The sequence below is a fragment of the Drosophila suzukii genome, chromosome 2L, assembly GCF_043229965.1.
Source record: "Drosophila suzukii chromosome 2L, CBGP_Dsuzu_IsoJpt1.0, whole genome shotgun sequence".
Classification (NCBI taxonomy): domain Eukaryota; kingdom Metazoa; phylum Arthropoda; class Insecta; order Diptera; family Drosophilidae; genus Drosophila; species Drosophila suzukii.
The window spans coordinates 1,924,573-1,946,584 of record NC_092080.1 but is presented as its reverse complement, the minus strand read 5'-3'; the positions used below and the strand labels follow the sequence as shown (position 1 = coordinate 1,946,584).

At 37.4% G+C, this 22,012-nt stretch overlaps 9 protein-coding genes and 3 long non-coding RNA genes across 12 annotated transcripts; 6 read left to right on the top strand and 6 right to left on the bottom strand.

The window, feature by feature from the left end:
- Nucleotides 1-523: 523 nt before the first annotated feature.
- Nucleotides 524-1,040, bottom strand: LOC108010440 (kunitz-like toxin PcKuz3). Its single transcript, XM_017075301.4, has 2 exons — nt 812-1,040; nt 524-753 (listed from the first exon to the last, which is right to left on the bottom strand). The coding sequence occupies exons 1-2, from the start codon at nt 876-878 to the stop codon at nt 572-574; spliced, it is 249 nt and encodes an 82-aa protein (XP_016930790.1). The 5' UTR covers nt 879-1,040; the 3' UTR covers nt 524-571.
- Nucleotides 1,041-1,717: 677 nt separating this feature from the next.
- Nucleotides 1,718-2,251, bottom strand: LOC108006015 (kunitz-type serine protease inhibitor bitisilin-2). Its single transcript, XM_017069462.4, has one exon. The coding sequence runs from the start codon at nt 2,201-2,203 to the stop codon at nt 1,814-1,816; it is 390 nt and encodes a 129-aa protein (XP_016924951.2). The 5' UTR covers nt 2,204-2,251; the 3' UTR covers nt 1,718-1,813.
- Nucleotides 2,252-3,029: 778 nt separating this feature from the next.
- LOC108006026 (uncharacterized) lies at nt 3,030-3,725 on the bottom strand. The gene is made up of 2 exons (XM_017069472.4): nt 3,465-3,725; nt 3,030-3,287 (listed from the first exon to the last, which is right to left on the bottom strand). Exons 1-2 carry the CDS (start codon nt 3,667-3,669, stop codon nt 3,112-3,114), a joined length of 381 nt encoding a protein of 126 aa, XP_016924961.1. The 5' UTR covers nt 3,670-3,725; the 3' UTR covers nt 3,030-3,111.
- Nucleotides 3,726-4,928: 1,203 nt separating this feature from the next.
- Nucleotides 4,929-5,307, top strand: LOC139355192 (kunitz-like toxin PcKuz3). The gene is made up of 2 exons (XM_070999576.1): nt 4,929-5,027; nt 5,095-5,307. Exons 1-2 carry the CDS (start codon nt 4,961-4,963, stop codon nt 5,292-5,294), a joined length of 267 nt encoding a protein of 88 aa, XP_070855677.1. The 5' UTR covers nt 4,929-4,960; the 3' UTR covers nt 5,295-5,307.
- A 657-nt stretch (nt 5,308-5,964) lies between these two features.
- On the top strand, nt 5,965-6,591 carry LOC136116483 (uncharacterized). Its single transcript, XR_010653422.2, has 2 exons — nt 5,965-6,329; nt 6,387-6,591. It is a non-coding gene; the product is annotated as an uncharacterized lncRNA (long non-coding RNA).
- A 797-nt stretch (nt 6,592-7,388) lies between these two features.
- LOC108013127 (kunitz-type serine protease inhibitor conotoxin Cal9.1d) lies at nt 7,389-7,893 on the top strand. The gene is made up of 2 exons (XM_017078808.4): nt 7,389-7,541; nt 7,596-7,893. Exons 1-2 carry the CDS (start codon nt 7,478-7,480, stop codon nt 7,769-7,771), a joined length of 240 nt encoding a protein of 79 aa, XP_016934297.2. The 5' UTR covers nt 7,389-7,477; the 3' UTR covers nt 7,772-7,893.
- Nucleotides 7,894-9,283: 1,390 nt separating this feature from the next.
- On the top strand, nt 9,284-9,651 carry LOC139355194 (uncharacterized). Its single transcript, XR_011605939.1, has 2 exons — nt 9,284-9,398; nt 9,469-9,651. It is a non-coding gene; the product is annotated as an uncharacterized lncRNA (long non-coding RNA).
- A 1,638-nt stretch (nt 9,652-11,289) lies between these two features.
- Nucleotides 11,290-11,649, top strand: LOC136116497 (uncharacterized). Its single transcript, XR_010653455.2, has 2 exons — nt 11,290-11,390; nt 11,454-11,649. It is a non-coding gene; the product is annotated as an uncharacterized lncRNA (long non-coding RNA).
- A 655-nt stretch (nt 11,650-12,304) lies between these two features.
- On the top strand, nt 12,305-12,825 carry LOC108006217 (chymotrypsin inhibitor SCI-III). The gene is made up of 2 exons (XM_017069658.4): nt 12,305-12,486; nt 12,540-12,825. The coding sequence occupies exons 1-2, from the start codon at nt 12,405-12,407 to the stop codon at nt 12,710-12,712; spliced, it is 255 nt and encodes an 84-aa protein (XP_016925147.1). The 5' UTR covers nt 12,305-12,404; the 3' UTR covers nt 12,713-12,825.
- Nucleotides 12,773-14,732, bottom strand: LOC108006209 (boophilin-H2). Its single transcript, XM_017069649.4, has 2 exons — nt 14,101-14,732; nt 12,773-13,423 (listed from the first exon to the last, which is right to left on the bottom strand). The coding sequence occupies exons 1-2, from the start codon at nt 14,192-14,194 to the stop codon at nt 13,212-13,214; spliced, it is 306 nt and encodes a 101-aa protein (XP_016925138.1). The 5' UTR covers nt 14,195-14,732; the 3' UTR covers nt 12,773-13,211.
- A 1,130-nt stretch (nt 14,733-15,862) lies between these two features.
- On the bottom strand, nt 15,863-16,639 carry LOC108009798 (early lactation protein). The gene is made up of 2 exons (XM_017074466.3): nt 16,483-16,639; nt 15,863-16,074 (listed from the first exon to the last, which is right to left on the bottom strand). Exons 1-2 carry the CDS (start codon nt 16,604-16,606, stop codon nt 15,863-15,865), a joined length of 336 nt encoding a protein of 111 aa, XP_016929955.2. The 5' UTR covers nt 16,607-16,639.
- Nucleotides 16,640-17,147: 508 nt separating this feature from the next.
- Nucleotides 17,148-21,785, bottom strand: cutlet (chromosome transmission fidelity protein 18 homolog). The gene is made up of 12 exons (XM_017069297.4): nt 20,828-21,785; nt 20,191-20,773; nt 19,909-20,137; nt 19,727-19,843; nt 19,568-19,670; nt 19,360-19,499; nt 18,855-19,089; nt 18,359-18,534; nt 18,167-18,300; nt 17,880-18,103; nt 17,377-17,440; nt 17,148-17,318 (listed from the first exon to the last, which is right to left on the bottom strand). The coding sequence occupies exons 1-12, from the start codon at nt 21,686-21,688 to the stop codon at nt 17,218-17,220; spliced, it is 2,967 nt and encodes a 988-aa protein (XP_016924786.2). The 5' UTR covers nt 21,689-21,785; the 3' UTR covers nt 17,148-17,217.
- Between the last annotated feature and the right edge of the window lie 227 nt (nt 21,786-22,012).

The window sequence follows — 22,012 nt, the reverse complement described above, 5'->3', positions numbered from 1 at the left end:
CACATGCTGCGTGAGTCATTGGATTACATGTGATATATCACAAAGAAACAAAAATTGACTGCCTGAAGTGAAGTTTTCCTTCCTATAAATATTTAATTACTCCACGTAAACGGTTTAATTACTTATTGCATCCATAATATCAGCTTGCTGAAACAATAATTCAATTAATCAATTTTCTAGGCAATTAGGGTTACATCTAAGGCAAAAATTGTAACTGCTGCTATAGTGATTTACATATCTTAAATGTAAAACAGGTTTTCGGACCTTTTATTTCTTACTTTCATGTGAAATTAACATTAAAGTATATTTTTTTTTAAAAACTTTAAAAAATCAAAGTACAACTTTATCTATCTAAAGTCTGTCAGAAGTTTAATATTTAAAAAATAACTTTTGACATTTTTTTTGTACAGTACAATTTTTTAAGTGAAATCTGTAAAAACAACAATTATTTTCGGAGTTGTACCAGTTTTATTTTGCTGTTTTAAGGGGTATGAATTCTTAAGAAAGAGACATACAAAAGTAGTTCACTAGAAATTGTTCTTTTTATTGGATATTATTTTTAACAACATATTTATTCCTTGCACTTGTTCTCGCACTGCTCCTGGGTCGGGAATCTGTTATCATTACCACCACAGCCGCCGTAGACGAAGGACTCGCAGGAATTGGACTCGGAATGGTAGCTGAAGCTGGGCACAAAGGCGGCGCACTTGATGATACCATTGCCTTCAACTGCAGCAGGTTGTCCGCAGATGGCTAGTACACGGAAAATTAAATTAGAAGGGCTTCGACTCGTGTATGATTTTCTACTCACGGTCCTTGAGGCCCAAGGCAAGGCCCATCAGGGCGAAAATCAAACAGACAGCAGCAATGAACTTCATATTGATTTCGATGTGGAATACTTTCTATCGCAGCAGCTTCCGTGGAAAGACTAATGCCAATCGGAGGTCTAGCACTAGGTTATATACGGTGTGCCAATGGGAGCGGGAACTACAAATCGACTCGGGATCTTATCGACGTGCTCATGAACTTACGGTTCGTTAACAAGTGCTCGTGAAATTGGTGGCCAAACAGACGGGACTTTGTGTACTTTGTATTTGTGTTGGAAATAAAGCCGGGGTCGCAAATAAGCCTAGGTACTACGTTCTAAATAAAGTAAATTAATTCCCGGACTTATTGGTGATTTGAACGTGGGTTTGTTCAAATTTTTGAATTGAATTTCTGTTATCTATTAAAAGTATATAATGTATGTGCTCTATTACTCAGACCGGATTTTATAAAAAAAAAAAAAATTAAGTTTAAAAAAAACACAAAAAATTATATGGATGTTTCATGGAAATAGATTAGCCAAACTATATGGTAGATATGTTTGACGCCGATCTTTTGTAACTGTAAATTGTTTGATTTCAAAGAGAAAGTAGTGTATTTTCTCTAAAGCCTACCTATAAGTACATCTGTATATACAGACAAATATGGTTTCTATAAATATCAGTTCCCTAAATAATGACTATTTAAGATGAATGGGTGCTGAGACTTACACGGATCTAAAAAAGTTTAGGAAAGCTTTTTTTTCCACATTCCTAAATTTGTACAAATTTATTATAACCCTGTTCTGTAATTACTGTGTGTAAAAACAATACAACTAATATCAAATAAATATAACTATGTTATACTGATTTATATGATAGTACATTTAATTTTTATTAAAAACAGAAAATCATTTCAGTTAAACACTAAACAGTATTTAAATGTGTTGCGGTTTTATTGGAGATGAAGTCGGGTGATAAATAAATTACGAACTAAAGACTAGATAAAATCAAGCGGAAGTGCTAGTTTCGGTGGTCACGTCGCTGATTTGCTCGGTGGTGGAGGACTCCGAGATGGACTTCCCCAGGCAGGCCTGTTCGCACTGCTCCTTGGACTCGAAATTGTTCTTGTTGCCGGCACATCCGCCGTAGACGAACTCCTCGCAGGATTGGGTATCCACATTGTAGGCGTAGCGGTAGAACAGGGCGAAACAGCGGCCGGTTTCCTTGGGCTGGTGACAGTCCTCGGGAACCTTGAAGTCGGCCTCTGGCAGGGGCTTCGGAACCGCGGTATCCTCCGCCTTCTCGACCACCACATCCGAGGGAGCTGCCCGAATTCCGGCTGCCAGCAGCAGAACCGCCGCGATTATGATGAAACTGAAGCTATATCTGAAGCACATTTCGATTCCGTTGAGTGGCTGCAAATGATTTCAGATCGTTCGGGTAGTGAGGCTTAAATACTATCCGTACGAACTGATCCACTCACGTAGGCGAATCGTTCGGGTTTTTACCCACCGTTTTTGCCTCTTTCGCTGTACTTTATTTATCGGAGCGGGAGTGTTGGAGTGTTTGTCCAACTGATTCGACGTCGCATGTAAATCACGGCGGTGCCTCTGACGTCTATATCTGTATCTATATGTCTATATCCATGTCACCTGGCACCGTCAGCTCTCAGAAGCTATCGCAGGTCCAACCTTCGGTTGCAGTTCAACGCACCAGCTGACTCAATCATAATGCTGGCCATAAAATCATATTCCAACTTGTTTCCGGATCGGAGGCATAGTTTTAGCAAACCACATCACGTTTATATGTCGGAATGGGAACCTTACTTAATTACCTATTAACTGGATAGCTAACTAGCTAATAAAATTGTGTATGTGCCTGAATTTAGGATGGATCTAAATAAACAACAATTAACCTTAATCAATTGTGTAGAGAAATATAAATCGAATGTTAAACAGCTTCCATTTTTTATCACATTTTTGTGCTTATTTGTGCATCAAACAATTAAGCTATTTTCACCATTATGCCTTTTATTGGAACCAACTAGCGGTACCTGGTAATGTTATATAGTTAGTAGATATATATGCTTAAAAATGTATCAAGCGTGGAATCAAATATTTATAATCTTGACCTACGTTACCTATGCACGTAAAAAAATTCATTGAATGTCCTTTAAATTTAAAGGAGCTTACAACATACTCTGAACATGTTACTAAAAGTTAATTTTAGACATAAGAAGAAACAAATATATTTAAGTTCGTAATATATCTATGCAATCTATACAGCCATGTTCGCCATTATATGATCACTTTTTTGGTAGACAGGCCTCCTCGCAAGTTTGCCGGAATCCCCAACGATTATCGTTTCCCCGACATCCGCCATACTTAAAGGTCTCACACGCTTTTTTATCCTTGTTGTAGTAGTAACGCTCCAGATTCATCCGGCAAGGACCCACTTCCAAGGGCTGCAGACATTTAGGATCTACAAAATAAGGGTTCCGATTTAAGATAAAGATTGAAAATAAATTGACAACTTATACAAAGCCAATATGCCTAAAATAGGTTGAAGTATCTCTTTGTTATTAACGTAAATTAGTATATCATTCTAAACATGTTGGATTTTATAAAAGTGAAAGTTTATAATCTTATAAAAACTAACCTGGTACTAATCTCTGTGGTTTAATTGTGGTTGTGGCAATTGCTGGCTTATTTCCTGTCGGATTTCCAGGCTGCACCTGAACCACGGGCTTCGGCTTGATATTATTGTTATTATTATTGGGTGTGGCCACTGCCTGCGTAAGTTGCATAAGACTTAGCAATAAAAGTGCTCCAAGGCAAAGAAACTGGGTCATCCGTAGTAGCATTTTGAGTGTGAAACCTGATAACTGGACGGTAAAAGCAGCGACTGTGAACTGAACTGAACCGAATGTTCTATATTCCAGTTCTATAAGCTGTGTTTGAGCCGACGAGTTGAGTTCAAATTAAATCACTTGCTGCTCTCTGCCCATCCATGTGTGAGTTTTTAGCTCGAATTGCGCATACGACGCGTTGAGCGTAGGCAAGATTAATTATCTGATTTACACAAAGAAAACAGTTCACACATAAATATTAACATATAGACACACTCAAAGATGCTAGTAAAGATACTAGTAAAGGCACATAAAAACTAAGATTACTAAATAGAATTTAAATAAACTAAAACAAGGGAGAACACTATAGTCGAGTACCTCGACTATCAGATACCCGTTACTCAGCTAAATGGAGATATGCAAGCAGCAAAGCGAGATTAAAATGCGCCACCTACCGGCGGTATACAGATTTAAGCGTTATGGGCGTTAGAGTGGGCGTGGCAAATTTTTTTTTGGATCAATCGATAGGTATTGACGAGACCAATACATTTTAGTTAAAATTTTTTATCTAGCATGAAAATTGTGGGCGTCACAGGGTTTTGCGGTTTGTGGGCGTTAAAGTGGGCGTGGCAAACTTTTTTTTGGGTCAATCGATAGGTTGATGAGAACATTACATTTCAGTTAAAATTTTCTATCTAGCATCAAAACTGTAGGAGCCACAGCTTTGGGCGGTTTGTGGGCGTTAGAGTGGGCGTGGCAGTCTACTGAAACAAACTTGCGCTGCGTAGGAAGCTCAGGAATCTGCACGCCAAATCTCAATAGCCTAGCTCCCATAGTTTCCGAGATCTCAGCGTTCATCCGGACAGACGGACAGACGGACATGGCTAGATCGACTCGGCTAGTGATCCTGATCAAGAATATATATACTTTATGGGGTCGGAAACGCTTCCTTCTGCCTGTTACATACTTTCCGACGAATCTAGTATACCCTTTTACTCTACGAGTAACGGGTATAAATATATATTTATTAACTTCTGAGAACTATGCGGCATTTAAAACATTTTGATTTTTAGACATAAGTTATATATAAAAGTACTTTTTACATGGTAGCTCTCACTACAGAAAAAAACACTAAGCTTGAAATATTCTCTTATTTTATAAGAACTGTACCTGCAGGGTTATTTGAAATTAGACACAGGTTTTAAAGCAGTTCATTAAGATTTAGTAGCGTTCGTGTGTTTATTTCTTAAAGCTTAAATCTTCAGTAGATTCTAGTCAAGTAAAAGATATAGTTTATAACAAGGATATGATGATCGTTAGCTTTTTTAGTTTGCTTATTTCACTTGTTTGTTTTGCTAAGGGATTAGCAGAGGGTAAGAATGTATAATATTATGAAAAACCGATATCATGCTAAAAATAAGAATTGTTTCGGTTTCTTAGACGTCTGCCAACAAAAGCCTGGTGCTGATGGCTTTGGAAAAATTATGTCTTGTGCACATTATAATAATCGGTTTTCTTATCACCCTGACAAAAACGAATGTTTGGAATTCTCTTATGGCGGTTGTGGTGGCAACGATAATAGGTTTACAACTAAAAAGCTTTGTGAAGATGAGTGCAAGAAGAAATTAGTAAATAATTAAATTTGGAATAAAATATTTACGTACCTTACAATATTCCAGTTTATCATGAATGTTCCCACCAAAATACTATTGCGAAAACAATGGAATACCCTCATTTCATCAAAATCATTGCCTACTTTTTGATGGCCCCTTTATATTTGCTGGCAAATATTATAGCATCTTAGAAATATATCTTATATAGAAATATATAAAAAACAACTTCACATTTTTTTAAGTAACAAATATAATAATGAATCAATTTTGCATTTGGCATAACTAATTTAGTTGGATTTGGATAATACGGAGAACGTTTATAGGTGAATTTATTGTCCACGTGGCTTAATTCACCTCAGTTTATTGGGGAAATACTTCCATCAAGGATGAAAGCAATATTCATTTGCGTTATAATTGCAATGTTGGGCGCAGCCCAACGAAGCTAGGAAAAACTGATTTCCGTTCAAGTGTTAAAATAGAGCTTAAAACAACATTTTTAATTGGCTGTCATTATATATTTTATTTACACATAATAAAAAAAAGCAATTACACTTTTACATTTGTATTGCTTTGATACCTGTGATTCACAATGCACAGAGTTAGGTTTTACTACAAGTAAATTCTAAGGATTATAATAAATTAAATTAAATTAATAAATAAATTTTTTTGCCCTTCTAGAAATCAAGAAAATCGCGAACCAAAATATAATGGAATGTGAAAGATAAATTTTATAGATATCTGAAATAATATATTCATAGGAAAATAAATCATTCTATATTTTTGGAATCAAAATAGAATAATTATATTGATTTTTACTGTAATTCATTTTTTAAATCATTTTTTATAAATTATATAATTAGGTTTTTAAATATCTGGATATTAATGACTAAAGCCAATTGTATTAGTAACGCATGTTAAATAAGCTCTATAAAAACCGCTTCCCCTTCATATGGACTCTTAGTTGCTTAAAATCAACATTGAATTGGTTATTTTAAAAAATGAAGCCGATATTCATTGCTCTATTGATCACCCTATTTGGTTTTGCCATGGGTCTTAAAAATCGTGAGTGTTTAAATATAAACTCTTTAAATCTGTTAGTAAAATATTTTTTTATTTTAGCCGTCTGCGGTATGATTCCTTTATCCTATGGATATTGTTTTGGGACCGCTAAAGGATATACTTATGAATCTAGTTCAAATAAGTGTACTGAACTTTCCATCAAGTGCGCAGGAAGGCAAAATTTTTTTTATACATTAGCTGCATGTGAATCTAAATGCAAAGAATAATAAATTAATTATAATAAAAGTGGTGAATTTGTCCTTAATGTGTTCCATTTATTTCACAAGGATATCGGGATGTTTGAGTTAATATTTTTTCTCTATTTTTTGGATGAAGATAGAATAATTATCACTTTTTATAAATTATACAATTAAGTTTTTAATTTTATGGAGAAATAAGTGCTAGTAACGCATGTTAAATATGCTCTATAGAAACCGTTTTCCCATTTCGCCTGGATTCATAGTAACTTAAAATCAACTGTGAATTTTGTAGTTTTTCAAAATGAAACCGATGTTCATTGCTCTATTGATAGCCTTGTTTGGTTTTGCCAAGGGCCCAAAAGATCGTCGGTGTTTAAGTATAAGCTCTTTTAATTTGTTATTAATTTATTTTTTATTCCAGCCGTTTGCGGTACGGAAGCTTCCATTGCATCGTGTTTTTATAAATTATATATTTAAATTTTCAAGTTTCTGGATATTAATGACTAAAGCCAATAATATTAGTAACGCATGTTAAATATGCTCTATATAGCGCTTAGGTGTTACCAATCATTTACTCAACTCTACTCGTAAGTTGAATTTGGCTTTTAAATCAGCTTTGTGTCAACAGTCGACCCAAGAAGATTTGTGTTAGAACTAATTGAATTAGAGACAGATGTACCTTAAATCTTATTTAAAATATAAGTAGCGTAAAGTCAAAACAATGGAATACCCTCATTTCGTCAAATTCATTGCCTACTTTTTGATGGCCCCTTTATATTTGCTGGCAAATATTATAGCATCTTAAATAACAAATATAATAATGAATCAATTTTGCATTTGGCATAACTAATTTAGTTGGATTTGGATAATACGGAGAACGTTTATAGGTGAATTTATTGTTCCACGTGGCTTAATTCACCTCAGTTTATTGGGGCAATACTTCCATCAAGGATGAAAGCAATATTCATTTGCGTTATAATTGCAATGTTGGGCTCAGCCCGGGGCTTTAAAGACAGTGAGCGCTGTAAGGAACGGTCAATCCGAATATACTTATTTCCTCTCTTCACAGGAATCTGCAATCTTGATCCGTTTGTGCAAGGACCATGTTTGGAAGTAATGACCCTGTATTCCTATTTGAGCGCAAGAAATGAATGCGTATTCTGGCAGGGCTGCTTGCTAAATGGTAATCAGTTCACCAACAAAACTGAATGCGAAGCCAAATGCAAGACTTCGTTTTTAAGATAATGTAATTTACGAAGCTAGGAAATACTGATTTCCGTTCAAGTGTTAAAATAGAGCTTAAAACAACATTTTTAATTGGCTGTCATTATATATTTTATTTACACATAATAAAAAAAAGCAATTACTCTTTTACATTTGTATTGCTTTGATACCTGTGATTCACAATGCACAGAGTTAGATTTTACTACAAGTAAATTCTAAGGATTATAATAAATGAAGTGCATTGTATCGATTAAGTTCCATCTTTTTTTGCCCTTCTAGAAATCAAGAAAATCGCGAACCAAAATATAATGGAATGTGAAAGATAAATTTTATAGATATCTGAAATAATATATTCATAGGAAAATAAATCATTCTATATTTTTGAAATCAAAATAGAATAATTATATTGATTTTTACTGTATTTCATTTTTTAAATCATTTTCTATAAATTATATAACTAAGTTTTTAAATATCTGGATATTAATGACTAAAGCCAATTGTATTAGTAACGCATGTTAAATATGCTCTATAAAAACCGCTTACCACTTCATCTGGACTCTTAGTTGCTTAAAATCAACATTGAATTGGTTATTTTAAAAAATGAAACCGATATTCATTGCTCTATTGATCACCCTATTTGGTTTTGCCATGGGTCTTAAAAATCGTGAGTGTTTAAATATAAACTCTTTAAATCTGTTAGTAAAATATTTTTTTTATTTTAGCCGTCTGCGGTATGGCTCCTTTATCCTATGGATATTGTTTAATGACCCGTAAAGGATATACTTATCACTCTAGTTCAAATAAGTGTACTGAACTTTCCATCAAGTGCGCAGGAATGCGCAATTTTTTTTATACATTAGCTGCATGTGAATCTAAATGCAAAGAATAATAAATTAATTATAATAAAAGTGGTGAATTTGTCCTTAATGTGTTCCATTTATTTCACAAGGAAATCGGGATGTTTGAGTTAATATTTTTTCTCTGTTTTTGGATGAAGATAGAATAAGTATCACTTTTTATAAATTATACAATTAAGTTTTTAGTTTTATGGAGAAATAAGTGCTAGTAACGCATGTTAAATATGCTCTATAGAAACCGTTTTCCCATTTCACCTGGATTCATAGTAACTTAAAATCAACTGTGAATCTATTGATAGCCTTATTTGGTTTTGCCAAGGGCCCAAAAGATCGTCGGTGTTTAAGTATAAGCTCTTTTAATTTGTTATTAATTTATTTTTTATTCCAGCCGTTTGCGGTTCAGAAGCTTCCATTGCATCGTGTTTTTATAAATTATATATTTTAATTTTCAAATTTCTGGATATTAATGACTAAAGCCAATAATATTAGTAACGCATGTTAAATATGCTCTATATAGCGCTTAGGTGTTACCAATCATTTACTCAACTCTACTCGTAAGTTGAATTTCGCTTTTAAATCAGCTTTGTGTCAACAGTCGACCCAAGAAGATTTGTGTTAGAACTAATTGAATTAGAGACAGATGTACCTTAAATCTTATTTAAAATATAAGTAGCGTAAAGTCAAAATAGAGGAACAGTATTTATTTATTTATTTGAAGATGAGAACGATTCATTTTGTACTTTTATTAAGTTATATCCTCGGGGCGATTGCAAAAAAATCTCTGAAAAGCCGTAAGTTTTAAGAAATAAAGACTCTTTTTTTTTATATTATTATTTAATTTAGCAATCTGTGGCATAAAAGCATCTTTCGTTGGAAAATGTAAGGGCTTTGCTTACATACCGCACAAGAACAGATGTGTTAGTGTATCTGGAAACTGCTCAGGAAAGGGGAATTTTTTTAAACACTCAAGATCCTGCGCAGCGAGATGCGTGTTATAATGAAAATATTCACAAAAGTAATGAATAAAGACAGAAATGACAGCTACTTAATTGATGTTGATGGGATATAGTGTCTTTTAAAAACGTACACCATTGGTCTAGCTCCTTAAATCGTATAAATACAGGACAGTTAAATATATTCACACTTCCGCTGCCCAAATTCCAGCTGCCCATGTGGCAATCCAAACTGAGCTATAAACTGCAAGCAATTTGCATAATAAATGTGAGTGTCAGGGCCATTTTCCAGAGGCAGATATTATTATTTTGATTATGTGCGAATGCGAATGGCACTTTGAGGAGCTCATTAAAGTTGCATTGTGTGCTGACAGGATGGGAAAGGACTAAAGTCCTTGGCAAGGACGATAATTAGAGCCACATTAGGGCCGGAATGCTGGACAAGACAAGATGGTCAGCAGGAGAAGCCCAAGCAGAACCGATCCCAGGTGTTAATTCGCAGTGCAAATTGAATTATCGCTCGGCGATGATGATGTAACGATGATTCCCATGCTCGAGGTCCTCGAGGAGTTGGGGGCCTGTCAAACTGCCGTGCTATTTATTCATTAGCCCAATCGCACACACGTGAGAGGGTCGAACATTTCGGGCCCGATTGAGTGGCCAAAATGCCAGGTGTGCGGGGTGACAATTCAGTTAACTGTCTAATTTGCTTGAAATAATTGAGCACCAGACGTTAATTGTCCCTCGTTCTCAGCTGCGTTTAATTACTAAATTAGTGACATAGCTGTGGAGTTTGATGTTACTCAAAAGTCGCTATTAATTATGGAAAATAAATTCAGTTTTGGATGCAGTAGCACAGTCTCTAAATTGTAAAATATATTTTATAAGGCATACAAATTTAAATTTAATGGCATAAATATGAGATAAAGCCATACAAAATTGCATTAGACTCAGCTATTTATATTTGGATTTATAAATATAAGTTGTTAGCTTAAAAAATGTAGTGCGTTGATTACAGTGGTCGGCATATGTATTTTGACAAAATAAAAGTTAAGTATACTCATAACTTGAATTTACTTCTTGTAAACTATAGGCATCAATGGAAAGGTAATTTCAATGCCGTTTGAATGATACAATACATTTCTTAACCCATTCAGTATTTATTGAAAAGGACGAATTTGTGTAAATCAACTTTTAAATTTTTTTTTCAAACTTTTTTCCTCGACTTGAAAACTTAAACTTTTTGATGCAAAAAGTTTCTTCAAACAAAAATAATAGTAACTGCAAAAAGAATTTTTCAAAAATCATTTTTATTATATTTTTTATGAATTTTTGAAAATGCTTAAAAACAGGCATTTGAGCCATATTTTTCTCTTTTTCATACAAATTTTTTCCGACATTGTCACCTTCAAAAAATCATAAAAAATATAAGAAAAATGATTTTTGAAAAATTCTTTTTGCAGTTACTATTATTTTTGTTTGAAGAAACTTTTTGCATCAAAAAGTTTAAGTTTTCAAGTCGAGGAAAAAAGTTTGAAAAAAAAATTTAAAAGTTGATTTACACAAATTTGTCCTTTTCAATAAGTACTGAATGGGTAAAGAAATGTATTGTATCATTCAAACGGCATTGAAATTACCTTTCCATTGATGCCTATAGTTTACAAGAAGTAAATTCAAGTTATGAGTATACTTAACTTTTATTTTGTCAAAATACATATGCCGACCAGTGTATTTTCAAGGACTGAAGCTTCAAAACACGACCTACTATGCAGATTTTGTGTGTGACCTGTTTATTTGTAGCCTTACTTGGCTGTGTCATGGGAGCAAATGGTAAGTACTTGAATATTAAAAATATTACAATATTTCTAATCGGCTTTAAATATTTTTCATTAGTTCGCTGTGGACAAAAAGGTGGAGTGTCAGGAGCCTGTAACAAGATGATTAAGGGGTATATGTATAGTGCGCCGAAGAAAAGTTGCTTTTCCATGGTTCTTAGAGGTTGTGCAACTCAGGGTAAATTCTTCGACACCAAGACCGACTGCGAAGAATGCCTGACATTTTAATAAATAAATTATGTCAATTTGTAGAATACTATGTTACTTACATTTTAATACTTATGGGTATTCTAGTGGTAAGTTGAAAGCGAAACTTTAGTTGAAATTGAAATCGCGTTTCTGGTTGTCAATCTATACACTTCACACACTGGTAGTTGATTTTTAAGTATTGCCAGAGCCGCTTCGTTGTTGTTGTTGCGGTATTGATATGCGGAACATGTTTTTGTTGCCTTCTGCCAAGTGTTTTTTACGTCATCTCCGCGAGTGTGTTTTTTATACAAGAGCGGGTGTAGGGTATCCCACGGGAGGTTCGATTTTTGCACTCAACGTGGGTTTTATAGGTAACGAGTTGAGTTCGGAAAAGATTAATAAGTTTAAATGTTACAAAAGGTGTTTCTACTTAGATGATTTTTTTAAAAAATATTTAGCAAATATAGTTGTGAATCTATTAGGTTTTATGGAATTATTTAATTGCAGGCGTACCTTTTGTATCCCTACGAGTGCTTTAAATCTATATAAATATTTTAAATAAAAACAAAATAATAATGGTAAGAGGTAGGTAACTCTTCTTCTGTTATGGCCCAACCAATTCCCACCTGTTAACTTGGTCAATGTTGAATATTGGCAACCAAAACAAAAAACGGGTATGAGCATTTGAAGGCATTTGTAAACACAGAAATCAATGCTGAGAGCCCGTTTCAGTGAGTTGTTGGCCCAAGAACGTGACGGTTGATTTGTATAGGCGGAAGACGAGTGGATCTGTGATCGCTGATCGCTAACTCTAGATGACATGATGCCGGCTCTTTGGCAGTGGCTTCTTTTGGGCCTCCTTCTGCTAATACCACACCATTCGGGTGCGGCCTCCAAGAGAGGTAATTCCACCCATTGAAAGCCTTCGCGCCACTAATCAGTGATATCTTTCAAGTGAAACTGTGTCTCCAGCCGATGATCAGTGGCCGGTGCTTTGGGTATGTGGAGAGCTTTGCCTACAACCCCATAAAGCGTCATTGCGAACCCTTCATCTACGGCGGATGTGGCGGTAATGACAACCGATTCAGTACCAAAGCCGAGTGCGAGTTCAACTGCCGTGATATTTAGAAATGTCAACCGAAATGTCAATTTCTTTACCCAAATCAACAAAAGTTACGTACAAATATGTTTAAGTGAAATAAAAATATATCTACGAACTGATGTTTATATTACATAATATACATTCAATGTTGCATTACTGAGATAACGTCTTAGATAAGTAGTTCGTTGGTTTGAATTAATCGTATGTATTTTAATACTTAAAATTAAGTTATGCTGCAAAAGTTAAATTTACAAGTTTGAATATCAAGCTAAAGTTAAATTAAAAACTAAAAAAAATATCCTTAAATTTAAAGTTCCGTTTAAATGTAGAAGAATTGTAGATATATATAATATATAAACGGAGCGAACACATGCTTGCTGCTTAACAAAGGGTATGCAAGGTAGTTATAAAAAACTCCAGTTCTACACTCAAATTTGCAAGCTTGGTTCATTTTAAACTCAGTCAGAATATTTTTCAAGCATATTTAAAATTAACAACAGTTCCCTATGTTTCTATATTGTGTTTTCAATGCGAAGTTTCGTTGGCCTTTGCTTGGTTGCGGCGCTTCACGTGTCGCGGATTGTTGCAAATCTTGTCGCAATCTTCCAGACTTCCAAAGAGTCTTCTGTTGCTGCAGCCCTTGTATTGACAACGTTGCAACTCAGGATCGTAATAGATTCCCACGGTAGTAGGTCCACAGACTCCATTAGTGCTCGGCACCATTTGGCACAGATCTCCTGGAAAGCGAAAGTAAAAATAGGTATAAGTATTTACTAACAAATTTATCTATCGGGGTAAAAGACCCATAAATACCGCTTTCAATATGCTTGTAGTTATAGTTTTGTCACAAAAAAGATTTAATTGCTCATTCTTCTTATTGTGCATTATGTGTCATTTTCAGTTATAATATTCGTATTCTTTGGAATTATAAAAAATTTATCAATTCTGTCTAAAAAAATAAGTGTTATGCATTTCTTTGTAGTTATTGTATACATTTTTCGAAAATATTATTAGTCATTTTTATTTTAAGCTTTTAAGGAGTTAGAATTCTTTATTAAAATTAAAAATTTCCGAAAATATACCATAAGTAAATTTTCAAATAATGTGAGCAGAAGAAAAATAAATGTTTATTATAAAAGGAACCTAATATTGCTATAATGTTGTGATTACTGAGTACAATATAATATATCCTAATGGTGTTATGTGTAAGAATAACAGAAAAGTTGTGAGGTCTAAAGTTTAAGCACCTTTTTTTTAAGTGATTGAATCTTCTACTGGAGTCATTGTCCTACGGATTTTGGCATTGAAAGGTTGAACAACAAGATTTGATAAGGAATTTTCAATTTAAATTAAATCAAATAAAATAGTCCTCAAAGAGGTATACAATCTTTTACATTTTTTTTCTAGTACTTACGCACGCGAGCCTCTGCGGTGAATTGCTGATCCAGGATTATGGTTAAAACCACACAGAGCCAAACGGTTATTCTCAACTGACTGTGTGAGGCCATTTTATTAGAATTTAAGATGATAGTTCCGCTGGATTATCCTCGATATCTCGTCAAGTTGGTCAGCTCCGTATTGCAGCTCTACTTTGCTCCCTGGCACCGATGATGTCAATCTGGTTCAGGACAAACACAAATGCGCAGCAGCCGCTCGTCGCCATATATAAGAGGCAGTACGGAATGTGTCCGATTCCACAGTGATTGAAAGCCTCTAGTATATAGATGATCGGCCGATCCGTCTGCTTCTCTACTTTTTTACTTGCTTCTTTACTCTGCTATATTTTATGGGTTTTTTAATCTAGAGTGCAAGAGCCCAGCCGAAAAAATGCGATCGATTCTTTGTTGCAGTTGTTGCCAATTCCTGATGCAGATAGGGAATACTCCAGTATCCAGGGTTATAATGCTTCTTTCCTTGGACTTTGTCAGCGCAATTTTCAAAATAATGTTTAATGGCAGAAGAAACGGATTTGGTTCACCACACACTTGGTCACTGACTAAACGGCGAGTCGCGAACTCGACTTGAAACCTCGAACAAAAGGCATCCAGGGCACATATTTGTAATCGGACTGCCTCTGCCAACAGCTCTGCTGCTGATTTGGATTCTGATGAGAGGAAAAAATATTTCCACTGGGAAGAATGATGTTCAAATCTTTTTAAGATAGGTAATATTTTCTAATTTAGGAAAAAAGTTTAATAAATACTTCTTATTGAAATATTTAATATGTAATAAATATAAACCTTTTTTGCTTAAAAAAATGTATACAATTTCTTACACTAACTATCAAGAATATTATTCTTAAATCACATCAAAATTCAGCATTATTACATTTTGAGATAGTAACAATTTTGTATGCCTTGACTTTCCTCAAGATTAATCTAATGCTAAGCTAAATTAAATATTCGCTGTGTGTATCGTTTGATAAGACTTCAATCGTCTCGCTGCGATTTAGCATGAGAGATCGATGATGATGGGGGATGGTGATCATTCTGGGGGTTGTCTCTCCCCCGATTCCGGCTAAATCCGGCGAGTGCCTGTTGCAGAAGGCTAGGACGAGCGGAGAATTGAGATAACGCCTGGTACGGCCATCATGACGTATACGCAACGAACTGCGGATGCCCTGAGAAAATAGTTCATAGCTTAATCATTCGCGTCATCTACTTCAATGACATTTAATTGGAGCGAAATATTGAGGTGAAACTATCGAACAGTGTTGTTTGCCGGCCTTATTATTTGTGTACGCTTGACAATTTAAATAACATTTATATATTAAACATTATTTTATTTAGCAAAAACAAATCTAAAAATATTTCTGCCGGTTAAATACATCGTTCTTTCAATTTCTAATGAAAGTGTAAGGCCATCTGAGCTTTGTGACTAACCCATAGGCCTCGTTCTTTGTAGGGCAACAGGAGATTATGCTATCGTAAGCGACGTCTCAATGTTGAACTAAGTAGCTCCAACAGCCAACAGGCCATAATCATAGACTTCTCACACGTTTCGATAGTGCGACAAAGAAATAACAATTACGTCACGGGTCAACGGGGCGGATGATTGACATCCAGCTGAGATTAAGCATTTCGACGCAATTTGTTTGCTGTTTGATTTGATCAACTCTTACCGAATCAAACTCATTCATTCATTCATGGGTACATTTGTTTACGAATTTATTTATGTTACGCGTTCACATAATAGTCATGATTCCGACTGCGCCCATGGATACAGGTGGAGATGCAGTCCTGCAGGCTCCCAAAACTCTGGCCACGGATCAAATGACACGCCCCGATCTTATATATCTTGCAGTCCAGTTCACTCGGATCGTAGTAGTATCCCTCGATATCGATGGCGCAAACTCCCTCGGAACGTGGCGGTGGTTTTTTGCAAATACCTGGGAATATAAATAGAACACAGGGGGTAGTACTTCTGTTTTTAGTCGAGGAATATGTATATGTATCTCAGAAATGTAAGCATTTTATTTATATTTTAGTTAACAAAGGAAATCTTCTTGCTTAGCAACACTTTTAATTCCCAACCAGTTTGTTATTTAATTGATTAATTAATTAGACGTCGGATTGTATGTAAAATCATTTCTAAAACATGCGTTTGGTTACATTTTTGTATAAAACCATGATTGTATTATATTAAAAATATGATAGACAATATAGTTCATAATTATTTCACTTATAATCCCACGTCTATAAATAAGCACTAGTTTCATCGCCAAAATCTGAGATTTATGGGTATACTCGCCAACCATCTAGATTTCTGCGACACCCCAGTCAAAGTGGCTACTCACTGGGTATCGAAGGCACACCGGAGGCCACGAATCGAGCATCTGTGCGGTGGTGGTGGTGGATCAGCATCAAGAGCACCACCGGCAGTAGCGATAGCACCACCGACGCGGGTTTAAGTCGAGACATCTGGACGGGCGGCGGGCAACTGAGTAAGCGAGGCACTCGGGAACACTTTCCGAGCTCAACCCATGCTCATCGGGACCCGCGATAAGGAAAGCACAGCAAACTACAATCTCGTGTATTACAATTTAAAGGCCTGCACGAGTGGGGTAATGGTTATCTTTGTTTTCAGAACGCCACTTGATCTATTTAAGTTTTCAAATCCCGTTTTATAAAGATGTTCCACGTCATATTTACAATTTTTTATTTAACGTGAGTCAAAGTTCCCTCATGAGTTATTCCATAAATAATAAAAAAAATTTTTTACCGATGAATCAAAGAAATAGCTGTTGCAAGCCCTTTTTAGAAATTCTAAGAATATACATAGCGCTTTTCGAAGAACGAAACCTAATTAACAATATCTTAAATCCATTATGTTGAACTGATACCAACGAGACGGAAGCGAAATTTAAAACATATGTACACATTAGGTCCAGATAAATTATTTCAATATTAAATGTGATAAGGGGGCATCGTTCCAAGATTACTTACTTATTAATACAACAGCTTTTTGCTTATAAAATTAAATTTTTTTAATTGTACATTTTTAAATAAATTAAGTGACGGACTTAAGTTGGCTAAAGCAGTTCGTGTATGTGAACATCCTTGCGGACGGCATTGTTGAAGCCCTCCTTATAGCGATACCAAATGGGGCTCTTCACGATGGCATCGGTTTTTGCTGGTAATAATTACTCATGAATAAAAAGGAACATACATAAAAGATTTAAAGCACTTACCATCCTCTACTGAATTTTTGGAACTTGATTTGTGAGTGATCCGACCAAAGAAGTCCTTGGTGAGCTGAAAATAAAATAAGTAAATATGCAAATTAACATTTAATATACAAAGAAGTAAGTAAATATTTGTTAGTGTCCAAACATACTTATAAAAAGTGTGTCTGGGCAAAGAAAAGGAAAACGAAGTAAATACCCCCATTAAGTAGGAATAAGAAAGCTGTTTCAGTCGCTTTCGCTTAGGATGGCCAATAAATGTTCGTTTGCGCTGATCCCACATTACGACTCCAATGACAATACCACTGGAATCCCCTTATGGGTTATTAGCTTTTCGGGGATTTGCCAGGAGAAAAAGAGCTTTGGCAAAGGAAAACCATTTTGGGGATGGGGAAAATAAACTCAGGTGAGTCCATCGGTAGCATATACTCGTTATCGTTGAGTGATGAAAATTTGCAAGTAAATTGCTGCTAAGTAAATGCAAGGCATGCAAATCCTCGTAAACTCACCTGCTGTTTGGGTGCACTGTGCACATTGGGCGCCGAAATTGGTTTCGGCTTCAATGTTTGCAAATGATTGGGCAGCTGAGCTGCAGCAGCCGAGGCTTTCTTCTTGGCGGCTGAGGGGGCTGAAGGTGCTCCACCCTTAGGGGCAGCTCGCCGGATTCTCTCCAGGTCCACCTCGCGGGCTATCAGTTGACGACTGAAGTAGGGAAGCGACAGGCCAGTAAAACCTAAAGATACAAGTAATATATTTTAGCTTTCAATGGGATTTAGAACCTATCCCATATACCCACCTGGAAAAGCACTGAGTGCGTCGAGATCAGGCTCCGTTTGGAAGACATAGTGGCCTTCCTGAGACTTGACCTGCACGAAAGTCAGGCCGAGATCAACCATCACCTCGATGGTGTGCCGTAGGTCCTGCTGCTCCCTGAAATTAATTTATATGGGATGTATACAGATGCAGTAGGGTATTCAGGTCTACTTACTTCAGAGACAGCAGCTGCACCGCCACGGAGCGCAACTGGGGCGACAGAATCCTCTTCAGCAGCGGCACCGTGTCCAGGAGCAGCGTCTTGCCCTGACCCACGCCCAAAGCCGAGGTGGTGACACCCTTGCACAGGGCCTGGAAGATGTTCCTCTGGTTGGTGCTCTTCTGCTGGAGCTGCAAGCACAGAAACATAGGGGGTTGGTCCGTGGGCAAACATTGCTCAAATCTATGCAGGAGTCTCATTAATCTTGTGATTGCATTTGAGGCACATAATGGACAAGAAATTACATGGCTTGATTGTGTTGATTATGCACTTTCCACAGGCCTTTGGCCGGGGATGTTTGCCCCGGCTAATGACGCCTGCATAAATCATGAGCCTGCCTCAAAGAAGCAGCCTCGCTGCGATGAAAAGAAATAATGTGGCCCGGGGCCATCATCTCATCGTCATCGGCATCCTCATCGCCATCGCCATGGTTTCTTTTCCAGGACCTCACCTCAAAGCCACGCGTGGGAAATGCAATTTTCGGCCAGGCCAGTGTGGCGAACAGCAGGTGCCACACGACAAAGCCGTACTGCAGGTACGGGTACACACTGTAGTTCTGCTGTCTGCTAATCTGATGCTGCACCGTATCCGTGAAGCAGAACCATTTGAGGGCCTCGCACACACCCGTAAAGTTCGGATCGGGCATCTTCTGCTGCAGGTAGTTCTCGTAAACGCCCTGGGTAAGTCTGCAGAGTTGAGGAAAATTAAATATAAGTCAAAAATTATAATTGAAATTTCAAAATTTTAAAATATAATACTGACACAATTAAAATTGAACTGATCAAAGTAAAATTGTTTTTTTTTTTTATTAACACAAAAAATGAAAGCTATCCAAAATAAGAATTTAAAAATACAATATTTTAAGAGCACATTTATTCATCAAAAAGAAATTTTAGCTTTCAAATTTTTCTATTCTAATGGCTTGTTCCTGAAATCCTTATAAAAAGTATGCTTACCTTTCGTAGTCCCCACTGGAGTGGACAACATCTAAAACATTGCGAACTCGTGTGGTTACCGACATATTGGTCATTGTGACCTGGCCGGGTTCATCCATCTTATTGGCGTCTGTTTGCAGGGTTTTACGTGGACGTTGGATCTTTAAAAAAAAAATATATATATATATATTTAGGAGTTATTAAAGTAACAAATAAAAGAAAAACCCACTCGGAAAATAGCATCCCACACAGCGAAAAGTCCCTGGTGTCTGTCTTTTTGTCCCAGGTTATTATTGAGCACATCTTGCAGGGTCAAACTGTGTTTTTGGGCACTAGGGAAGGAAAAGGTCTTAGTTTAGCAAATAATAAATATTTTCCAATTTCTAACTTGAAAAACTGCATGGAGGATATACAGCTTCTGACATCATTTCCAGATTTCTCAGCCAAGGCAATCAGTGAACCAAAATCTGTCTTTAGCTGCTCCCTGTGGGCAATCTTAACCAACCTGAAATGAAAGTTAAAAAATCTTCGGAATAAATATATATTTTTTTATATATAAATATAATATACCTTTCCGCCAGACGCGCAGCATCGATGGGCGGAAAGGTGACCACAAAGGCCACTTGTCTCAGGGGACGCAGGGCGGGATCGTAGACATCGTTGCAGATGCAGATGATGGGTCGCTTTAGGACGTTGTGCTCCGCCTTGGCGCCCTTGGCTTTTACTTTGTTGTAGATCCCATCGCTGATGAATTTGACCAGATACTCGATGGACTGCCGGGGAGCGCCATCGATTTCATCTAAGGTAAAAGATACATATTGAGTATTTATAATTTAAAAGCTGCTTTCCCACCTAGAACTATGCAGTTGGGTCGCTTGTCTGCATTGAGCACCGAAGACATTTGTGTGCCGTTCTCCAGGGCCAGTTTAAAGGCCTCTGGACTGCGATCATCGGAGGCGTTGATTTCCCGCACATTGTAGCCAGCATGCCGGGCGATGGTGTGAGCTAGAGTAGTCTTGCCCAAACCTGGAGGACCACATAGCAAGGCCACCTTCTGCATGGGTCTGCCCAAAGCATCCACATTTGTGTTGAGTGCCTGGCGAGATTTGCGCTGCCGCCAACCGCCGTTGGATTCGAATTTGCCAGTGCGCTTATTAAAGCTGTTCAGCTGATTATTAGCTCCTCCACCAGCGGCTCCTCCTTCTCCCGTCACCGCCTCCTGTTCCTGTTTGCTGTGAAAGGCCTTGCCGAAGACCACCTTGTCCCACATTTTTAGCCAGTAGAGCAGACTCCTGTTGGTCATCTCATCGGACAGCAGGTCAATGTATTTCCTCGGCTTGTACTTGTCCACCCAAAGGCGATCGGGTTGGGTGTGGGAATCGGTGGGTACTAGGGTTACATCTGAATCTTTTTCCACTTCCAAGCGACTTAAGACCTGTGAGATAAAGGGAATTATTAAAGGGTTATACGGGGTTTACATGATACCCACTATTTCGCTGGCCTCCTGCCAGATCTTCTCTTTGGCCTCACCCAAGAGACTGCCCACCACTTCGCCCCGGGCGCTGATCATGTCCAGCTGCCTTTGCTCGTAGTCCTCGGAGTGGAATCGCACATAGATCCGCTCGAGATCGCTTCGTTGGATGGCCAAGAAAGGCCAGTTGGGTATGTCGTAGGAGAGATTCCGCATCTTGAAGTCATGAAGCGCCTTCAACCGACTAACATCATCTTTTCGCAGCGTTTTGCTGGACTCGCGCAATTTGCGGCGGAGTTCGAGGATCTTATCAATGGCCTCGTGATCTCGCTGCTCCTCGGTGCGGGCCTTCTTGACCATGGGATCCTCGTAGGACTCGTGGAAAAGGTCATCTATATCCCCAAAGAGATCACGTTCCAGGCGGCGCTTATTGAGGTTTTTGAGACCAACTTCCTGGAGTTGATTGGCAGCGGGATTCTCGGGCTCCTGGTCGAATCCCCGACTAGTTAGTTGGGTGCTCTCCAGCTCCTGAATGGCGGGCATTCGCTGGAAGGGCGTGGAGCAGCCCCTGCCCACCGGTGGTCCCTTTGGAGTCCCAAATAGCCGTCGATTTACAAGGCCTCCAGTAGAAGTTCCTGCTTCTAGATCTTCTGTTCCCAACTGACTCGCTCCAAAGGTAATCTGTGAAAGCTGAGGCGATCCCAGAGTGGAGTTACCCAGGCGGGAGACATCCTTTAAGGGAGGAGCCCGGTTTTCCTTTTGTTTCGAGGTGCTGGGAGCGGGAGCCTCATTGAACTCGTCCGGCAAATCCTCCAGTAGCTCCAGTTCATCTTGGTATTGCAGCTCAAACTCCTCATTCTCATCGGGATACTGATCCATCCTGGATATTCGCGAATTACGACCGCAAAATCCTTTATATTGTAAACAAATTTGGAAGTTATTTTCCCGCCAAAAGTGCAAACGGAAACAGCTGTTCTAAGGCAGAGTTGCCACATTATGGTAAACAGCTGATAGCAGAGGCACGGCGGTAAAAGGAAGTACGCAGCTCTGGTCACACTAAGATCCGTTACATTTTAAATTCAAATTTTAATTTTACACAACATTTGATGTGTTCACAACAAACATAAACCGTCTTAGCGAAAAGAGATAGCAGCAAGAGAGGTACTAAAGGCGCTAAAAAAACATCTTTCTATTAAGTATGTT